This window comes from Oncorhynchus masou, chromosome 15 (genome assembly GCF_036934945.1).
Source record: "Oncorhynchus masou masou isolate Uvic2021 chromosome 15, UVic_Omas_1.1, whole genome shotgun sequence".
Taxonomy (NCBI): Eukaryota; Metazoa; Chordata; class Actinopteri; order Salmoniformes; family Salmonidae; genus Oncorhynchus; species Oncorhynchus masou.
In genome coordinates this window covers 60,831,095-60,840,426 of record NC_088226.1, presented here as the reverse complement: position 1 = coordinate 60,840,426, position 9,332 = coordinate 60,831,095, and the positions used below count along the sequence as shown (strand labels likewise).

The 9,332-nt window shown below is 40.5% G+C and overlaps 1 protein-coding gene across 3 annotated transcripts; it reads right to left on the bottom strand.

Annotated features, from left to right (window-relative positions):
• Positions 1-3: 3 nt before the first annotated feature.
• LOC135556589 (mixed lineage kinase domain-like protein) lies at positions 4-9,167 on the bottom strand. 3 transcript variants are annotated; one of them, XM_064989908.1, is made up of 11 exons: positions 9,074-9,167; positions 5,433-5,882; positions 3,810-3,917; positions 3,095-3,272; positions 2,896-2,996; positions 2,595-2,730; positions 1,327-1,411; positions 1,087-1,226; positions 889-938; positions 577-717; positions 4-377 (listed from the first exon to the last, which is right to left on the bottom strand). In XM_064989908.1, exons 1-11 carry the CDS (start codon positions 9,078-9,080, stop codon positions 328-330), a joined length of 1,446 nt encoding a protein of 481 aa, XP_064845980.1. In that variant the 5' UTR covers positions 9,081-9,167; the 3' UTR covers positions 4-327. The 3 variants fall into 3 exon arrangements, with proteins under 3 accessions (XP_064845980.1, XP_064845981.1, XP_064845982.1); XM_064989909.1 differs by lacking the exon at positions 9,074-9,167 and adding an exon at positions 7,984-8,192; XM_064989910.1 differs by lacking the exon at positions 9,074-9,167 and adding an exon at positions 6,254-6,448.
• Positions 9,168-9,332: the final 165 nt, after the last annotated feature.

The following is a 9,332-nucleotide window of genomic DNA, read 5'->3' as shown; positions in this document are numbered from 1 at the left end:
AAATCGCTTCATTATTAAATATTTTATTTTCAAAGCTTTGAACTATAGTAGAAAACCTTTGATGGTGTTGCTTTAATAGTTTGTCAAATCAATTGCAAATCATTTTACAGTTTCAATCAAAGTTATTCCTGACGAATGATGTAAAAATGTACTAGGCTTAAATGACATCACAGGCACTTGATCAACCGTCTGTTGGTGTGGTGTTGTTCATCCCATGATGAATTTGGGGCGGTCAGTTGATGTCTTTAAACTGGAGCTGAAACTGGAACTGTTCTTGTTTTATCCTCTTCTCCAGCCTAGTTTGAGAACTCTGGAGAGGAAACTCTGTTAGTCCTCCTCTAACTGCTCCACCACTTTGCGGAGCTTGTCCACCAACACTGTGAAACAGACAGACTTGATTACACAATCTGTCCTGGGTATTATAACACCTCTTAATGATGATGATCAGAATAGAAATAAGAAACAATGATAACAGGACAAATAGGAATCAATATGGAACAGGTGAAATAATTGTTTGTAGGCCTACAGTAGATCATAATGTCTATGCCTATTAGTTGTGTGTGATGAAGGTATTACCTCCTGCCGTTGGCCTGTGGAAGCTGTCATAGGAGCGACAGGCGTTGATCAGCTCTCCCAACTGTTTTGGGGAGTCTTCAGGAAGAGGTTCAGTATATTTGTCTTTAGTCACCCTCTTTAACACCTCTTCTGGTAAGCAGTCTGATCAGAAGACGAGAGAAAACAGAAATGGAATGACAGATGTCTAAATATGACAGAGTAACCATATGCTTATAGAGAGAAAACCCAACCATGTTATTTTCAGATGCATCATTGGCATTGCTGTTAGTGTTTATTAAACACAGCCTTTCTACTAACAGAGTTGACACACACCTCTGAAGGGAATCTCGCGGCTTGCAATCTCCCACAGGACAATGCCAAAACTGCAATGGACACAATTCAAACAGAGTGAGCTTGCAGTAGACCGAGGGCCTACATTAGACTAAAAAGTACCATTTCAACATAAAAAATGTAATGGGTTTGTGATTTTACATTAATTTACAATATCTGAGTGTGTGATGGAAAGCTGACCTGTACATCTCACAGGCTTTGTTGTAAGGGTTGTTGATATTCTCAAGCTGCTCCGGGGAGCTGTAGCATAAGGAGCAGCTCTTCCGGTCCTTAGACTTCTTCAACGAAGTCTCTGTTTTCACCAGCTCCAAACCTCCTAGCTGACCACACAACAATTACATTGAGGTGGAGGTACTTCGCCTATCACTTTGTAGTGCCAAACACACATGGATGTGTAGTGGAATGAATTAAACCTCATACCTTCACTCTGTACCCGGTATCTACTAGGAACTTTCTGCTGTTGATGCATCCGTGCACTTGAAACTTCTTCTCAGACTGGTGTAATCTACAGTGAAAGAGGGATTAGCTTGTCATGCCAGGGTAGCTCAGTGTGATTAGGATACGCTTTCTTGTTCTGTGAACTTTGGTGAGCAAGGCACAGATACAGTGTACCCATTATTTTAGTGAAGGGGAAACACCAGACCATACTGTATATTATTGGTGGGTAGAAGTTAATAGGTGGATCATAAGATGCACAAATAGCATCCAACATTCCTCTCTTGAATTTAGCCAAATTGTACCCAGTGACATTTGGCTGTGGCAGGGATGCGACCATCAGAGGTGTGACTTTATTAGCCAGCTTTTGGTGTCGCTTTCCGCTGCGCTGGCGGAACCCTTTCATGTCCGCCAACATTTCATGTTGAAGGTGTCTGTACTGGTTGCGACAGATCCTTATTCAACATAAAAGTATGATAGTGTTAGTATAATTTAATTATGCCAATGTGCTTTCATCAATTGAAAGCCCTTCATCTATTTTATGAGAATTTGTAAGATTTCTTGTTTGCATAAAATAGACCAGTCTTTAAATAATAGGTAATAGAATTTATTCTCGGAGCGCGCTACCACTTAAACACTTACAGCGTTTATATACAGATCATGACGTCGTTTTACTGCTTTAACAGAATCACCTCCTCTCGACCAGGACAAAGTAAGGTGAAAAGTTCATTCTAACTTACTAACACACTCCCAGATAACTTTTGACCCCTCAACATTATCGATCACCACTGAACTGACAGTTATAATTAACAGCAAACCTAGGAATGCACTCACTGCCTTATCTAAAAACCCCAGAGCTAAGTTTCAGTTGAGTCAACCATAGGCTAACGAACTTATGTGTTTACACAGTCCCCAACCCATTTGTTTCTGCCTAGTTGGAATGGTGTTCATTAACATTTTATTACTCCTTGTCCTGTCACACAATTTCTTCTTATGAACTCATATTGTCTATTACTATACAACAGAGAATAAGCTTACCAAGATACAATTCTATTTAAAATGGGGATATTGTTTATTCATTTATCCATAATAAATCCATAATAAATTCAACAGATAGGCGAATTCCTTAGTTCAAATTGTATAAATATAACACATTTTTGGCAACGATATGGCAGAGATGGTGCTTCATGTGTAATAGGTGTACTGTCTGGTCTACGTGTGTAAGGCACAGGGTAAAGAGTGGTTTACTGTACCTGTAAAGGCCTTGTGCTGCATCCAGACTCATGCGGGCCCTTCTGTCCCAGGGCAGCTTACTTTGGGAATCCAGCACCTCTCTTAGACTGCCCTTCTCACAAAACTCCATCACAATAAGGTAGTTTGGATTGGGACCTGCAGGACAACAAGGGTAGAGAAAAGGATGATTAAATGCAACAAGGGCACATCATCATGACATTATGATATCATATCCTGCAATCACATGGTGATTATATCCCATCTCCTATTTGTTCAGCAACTATTTCACATACTGTAAAACAAATAGAGTAGCCCACTCACCGCCCTCTTGCTGGACACAGATCCCAAACATTCGCAGGATGTTTGGCGACTCAAAGCGCTTCATAGTCTCCACCTCCTTTTTGAAGATGCTTCTCAGCTGACTGGGTGGGACAAACATTACCGATTAGACAAATAGATGTTTAGAACTGAAGTTTATACTAAAATAATTCTGAGATGTCTTGTATGCTACGCTACATACCTTGGGCTTGTGCTCCTTGGGTAGGTGTATCTTTTGATGGCTACTGTGAATTTGTTATACTCTCCTTTGTACAAAACTGAGTTGTCATTTTTTAATATGGGCTCTTTGGGCATGTCGTAGGTCAGCTCCTCTGGCTTGATCTCTCTGATGTCTTGTATTAAAATGCTGGGCTTCTGTACTGTCAATGGATAACACATAACAAAGCCAATAAGATAAAGTCACACAGGCACTTAGGAACATAACAGATCAATTACACAGATAACTCAAGGTACCACAGGACAACACACAGTGTTGTAAAATACAGTGCGGATGGAGGGTGCTTGCCTGGTGCAGGATGCAAAACTGTGCTGTGTTTCGGGATCTGATTTGAATGACACATTGTTTACCATCCCATGCACATAATTTTCATCTGTGCAGAGTGCCGTCAATATAGTTTGTGTGAGTGGAACAATAGTGCTTGTAGTATCAAACAAAAACGTAGAAAGGTGTAAACCACACAGGAACAAACGAGCAAACAGACTCTCAGCCCCTTTTTATCACCTGGTGCTAGTTGGGAAATGTGAGATTAATGAACACAGAAGTTGCTCAGAATCCAAATGAAATAGTAGTTACCAAATGCAGTATGATGTTTGAATGTGATCAATTGGCAACAACTAAGGACAAAACATTTTTTAGTTACATTAAATTAGACATTTATCTATATAGGCTTACTTACAGGTTTCCAACATTGCTTTGATGTCTTGCACATCCTTTTTGGTGGAGTCCATTTTCTCATGCATTGTGTCCAATCTTTCCTTGTTGCCCTCCGCCAGAGACTGTAGCACTGTGGGTTATATTGGCACCGATATGACATTTGTCTGATACTGATATTAGATATTTTCCTTGCCAAAAAAAAAAACTGATACCGATAACCAATATTAGACATTTTAGCTGCCTTTTAAGCATTCTAGTACAGTTAAATAGTTAACACACACACACATACAGCAGTCTAAGGCACTGCATCTCAGTGCAAGAGGCGTCACTACGGTCCCTGGTTCAAATCCAGGCTGTATCACATCCGGCCGTGATTGGGAGTTCCATAGGGCAGCGCACAATTGGCCCCGTGTTGTCCGGGCCATAAAGGTTACACACACACACTGACCAAATATATATTTTGTTGGCATTTTTGTATGTCCCCATTACCAGTAAATCATAATATAAACCTATTTATTTCACTAACTTGCTGTGCTGTTTCGTTGTTAATTTATTCAGTCGTTTCATTCTCAATCAGGATTTCTATGGAACGCTGTTTAGGTCTTTGGGTGTCAAAAAAGATACACGTCAAATAACACAACATAATCTGTTTCAGTAGCTATAGTTTGCTAGCTAACTATATAGTTATGTGTCATCATTTAAAATAACCCTAATTTATAAAATTCATTTGCATCACTGTAAATTACATACTTTTATTTTGAAGGCAAACTGCAAATTCCACTTAATCCTTAATCCTAGCTTCATAACACATAACCCGGTCCGGTCGAGCCTCACAAGCCAGATGAAGCTAGCTGGCTGCTTATAATGTTAGGTTTGTGCGACAGAGTTTAATAGCTGGCTAGCTATTTATTTGCATGAACTTAAGATCAATTTCAAAAGGCAACCTAGCTAATACTTACTCACAACGATTCCTAAATCATTGCTTAGAATAATGAAAATGACTGCAGTTTCTACAGGTAATTGTTTTCAGGCTGGTTGTATTGGTGCTAGCTCGGTAACGTTAGAATGCTAAAGCTAGCTACCCCAGCAGTTGCGGTCAATCAAATGATGCTTTATTACCAAAGCGGTATTGTAAACACATCGTTCGTGGCCGGTGTTTACTTGTTTGCTGACTTTTGTACAGCTTTGACAGTGCTACTGTATCTTTTTTGACAGGCAAAGATTCAAACGGCGTTCCATCGGAAAAATTTCGCATTTAGTAGTGTTAACCGGTGCTCGACCAGTCGGCAAAAGCCAACATCACCCACCACAGAGAACGGTTGATTGTCAAGGGCAATGAATCCACACAGCAGACATGGTGGGCTAGTTTAGGAATGCTGTGTTGCACCGTATAGCGCAACATTTTATGTGGCGTCATCACGTCATGTACCTTCGTTAAATAGGCATGTACGCCATCGGGTTTGCATATCTGGAGTTAAACTAGACGTCGGCTAATACCGATGTTGGCATTTCTAGCTTTTTTGTTCTTTTTTTTTTAATCGTCCGATAACAATATGTTCACCGATATATCGTGCATCCTTAATTGGCACAATGTCACCTGCCTGAAATTGCCCCACCCCACACACGGTATACTCGGGTGTCTCACATTTTTGCAGCTCCAGACAATCAATCTCTCTGTCTTCCTCATCCTCTCTCCATCGTGTTGCCTCTTGAAACACCTGCTGTAGTTTCTGTCTCTGGTCCACCTGCAGGGCAAGCGAGAGCACCTGAGCTGCATCGTTCAAGCGCTCATTCAAACTTTCGAAATCATCTCCCTGGTCGTAGGTCTTCAGGATGCGCTTCAGGTAGCTGGCACTGGCATATTTCTTAACCACATCCTGGGCAGATTCTAAGGTGAATTTGAGCTCACTCAGGCCGTTCTCCACATGGGCAGGGTATTCCCCCAGCCCCTTCATCTTTACCGCCCTCACCAGCTCTTCCAAGGCTTTTACGCGCATACCCAAACGCTGACATCGCTTCTTGTTGGCTTTCACTTCACCACATAGAGAGTAGAGCTTCTCCGCTATGCCCAAGATGGGATCTATGATGTCCATGGCTGGAGAAAGAAGAAATGGTTTTAAGAAATGCATTCAACAAGGTTTTCCAAAAACATAGCTCTGAGAAAGTCTATCTACCAAAGCTTATATACAAGTACAGTATACTAACTTGTTGACAGAGCACAAACCTTGTTCAACAATTTGTTGAACCCATCCCATAGCAGCCTTACAAGTTCTGGCGACATCTCTCCCGCTACAAATCAGTTAGACATTTTATGTGCAGATTGTATGTATGTATGTAGGCATTGTTACCACCTGAGGGCATTGATGATATCAGCTGAAACAGTACATCAGGTCCTTAGGGGTGTATTCATTCCGAAAACCGTTTCCCATATAAAAACCAAACGGAACGAAACTGGGAGCGACCTACCTGAATTTGTTCAATAGAAACTCTCATTTGCGTTTTCTGTTTGTAGTAAACAGTTTGTTGCAAAACTTTTAGCAACAGATTAAATGTTTGGCAACAGAATCGGTGTAATGAATACAGCATAGGTATTTTCTTGACCATAACCACTTATTTCCCAGAAGCTATTTTGGCACTGAGTAATGTCAGATAATGTATTTTGAAAGCTAGTCAGGAAGAGGAAGGGAAACTTGCTTAACCCTGATACACATCTGATGTGAGGTACTAATGAGCTGTTTGAGTTCTTGCGAAAGCTGAGGGAAGTTTATTTTGCCTTAATTTCAAAAAGAAATTATCACCAGTCATGACTACCAATAAGGACTGGTTTCCCAGACCCAGTTTAAGCTCTGGAATAAAATGTACTTTAAAGTGAGAAAATTGCTGTTGAGGGCGTGGATATGATGTGGCTCCCTCTTGAAAAAAAAAGAAGTGTAGATGCATGCCAGCAAACCTACTACACAACACTAAACAATACATTCATTTCACGATAACGCTGACAAACGGTATCCACAAACTGTTAAATACATAAAGCTGTCCCAACACCTTATCACTGCTACACCTGGCTATCAGCGGAGCCTTGTCTGGCAGCGAAACAGTTCATTCAGCCTCATTTACTGCCTTTTAAAAACATGGCTGACTTGCTTAAACAAATGTGGTTTCGACTGACAATTGAGATGTACAAACTATGGAGTAAGTGGACGAAGAGTGGATAAGAGACAATCTGTAATTTCAACGAAGACCATGAGCGAGCTAGGACGGACGTAGTCAATATAACTATTTGTTCAGCACTTTTGAAATGTACAGCAACAGAATTCAAAACATGGGCATTTCTTACATTATTCTGCCTGTCCACCAAGTCAGAACCGTAGGATAAATATAGGGGGCATATAAGTAGACAATGAAAGCTCTTACAATATTTGACAATTACATTTCTCTAAAACTCACTTTGTGAGTCCAAAAAAAGCAGTCCCATCAAAGCTGCTGTAGATATAACGTGATTTGACAATTTTATCTGTGACCAATGACCTCTGGCATTCTCTGGATATATGGTGATTAAGACAACTGGGAACTCTTAAAAAAAAAAAGTCTGAATCATGAAGACGTCAGGTCAAGGCTCTCGAGTTCGTTTTCAAAGTAGCCCAATTAGCAGAAAACCGCAGACATGGCAACCCTGCTTTGACTAGCCGTTTAGTCAGCGAATCAGGGCGTCACCATGGAAACAAGATTGTATGGCAAAAATACTTGCTTCGAGCTAATGTAAAACCTCTTAAGTATGCCCTTACCTTTTAATTTATCTATTATTTTGCAGTTAAGAAAAAATCTTATTTACAATGACATTCTACCCAGGCCAAACCCTAACAACACTGGGCCACCCTATGGGACTCCCAATCACAGCCGGTTGTGGAATCGAACCAGGGTCTGTAGTGACACCTCAAGCACTGAGATGCAGTGCTGTAGACCGCTGTGCCACTCAGGAACCTAAGGAAATATTTGAGGGTCTCTATGCAACGCCTTTAAACAATTCACTTAGGTAAAGATAAATTATTCCATACCAGATTCCATTAGATCAGAAATTCTGAACCAACTATATTAATTTGGGAACATGTCGAAAAGCATTAAACATTTGTGGCAATTTATCTAGCTTGCTGTTGTTAACTAATTTGTCCTGGGATGGAAACATTGGGTTGTTATTTTACCTGAAAGGCACAAGGTCCTCCAACAATTAATCCACAGATAAAAGTGTGGATTTCTAGTAATCTCTCCTCCTTCAGGCTTCTTCTTCTTTGAACTTTATATGGTGGTTGGCAACCAACTTTAAGGTGCATTACCACTACAGACTGGAGTGTGGACCTCAGTTCATCTTTCAATCACCCATGTGGGTATATGCTCCAAAAAAACACTGAGGAGATGGGAGAGGCGGGACTTGCAGCTGGTCAAGCGCCTGGCTATGCACGCACTCGTTGCGAGCAGTGTGGTGCAATGATTGAATAACAAGTATGTGCACATGTATTTTGCAACACTCGGGTGTGGTCAGCATGTTACAGTATTTTCAACTTCTACTCTTACTTCACTAAATTCCTAAAGAAAAACCCCAGTAAAAAGTACCCAAAAGTACTGACACTCAAAAGTACTCCTTACGTTTTTACAGGAAAATGGTCCAATTCACGCACTTATCAAGAGAACATCCCTTGTCATCCCTACTGCCTCTGATCTGGCCTAATCACTAAACACAAAGGCTTTGTTTTTAAATTATGTTGGAGTGTGCCCCTGGCTATCTAAATATGAATTTGAGATGATTTATACCTTTACCTGTACTTTTGATACTTAAGTATATTTGAGCAATTCCATTTACTTTTGATACTTAAGTATATTTAAAACAAAATACTTCTACACTTTTACTCAAGTATGACAATTGAGTACTTTTTCCACTACTGAACAGATCCCCCATATCACTAGTAGTGATATTGTCACATCTGTTGATGGTTTGCATTATCGATTGTTCCACACTTGGAACATCAACTGTTCAATGACGATCAGCAGTTTTTGCATTAGACAGGAAACAGACACACTGTAGAAAAGGCCCATGGAGTTGGTGGAATAATCCTTTAATTCATTGCCATTTACTCAGCTGGGCCAGGGGCGCTTTAATTTGGTCAGGTGGAAATGTCCGACAGATCTCAACTCCATAAAAGGAGGAAATTGCCATCGCCTAATCTCGTTGCTTTCTCTTCCTTAACTCCATCTGATCCAGAAGTTCTGTGCGTCCATTGATCCACCGACTCTTACCTTTCATCTGAATTATCTGTGGCGATCGGGAGAGTGGGCCATTCAGTTATTGTTTATAGTTATCACCGCGGAGCGCGGCTTGGAGCGCACGCTTCAAACATATTGTGTAATGTGAATTGTCAATGATTACGTCCCTACGGATCCTCATAGGCCAATTATGCAATCGATATGGTTCATGTGTATTGAAATTAATTATATGGACACATGAAGACAATTGAAAGAGTGAAATGAGAAACGTGTTTGCTAACTGATTGACTTT

Bases quoted from the DNA above. Each gene is read 5' to 3' on its own strand.
- LOC135556589 (XM_064989908.1), bottom strand. The intron at 3,918-5,432 runs GTGAGACACCCG...TATAACCCACAG, and splicing joins TTGTCTGGAGCTGCAAAAAT to TGCTACAGTCTCTGGCGGAG. The intron at 939-1,086 runs GTCAGCTTTCCA...TGTCCATTGCAG, and splicing joins AAAGCCTGTGAGATGTACAG to TTTTGGCATTGTCCTGTGGG.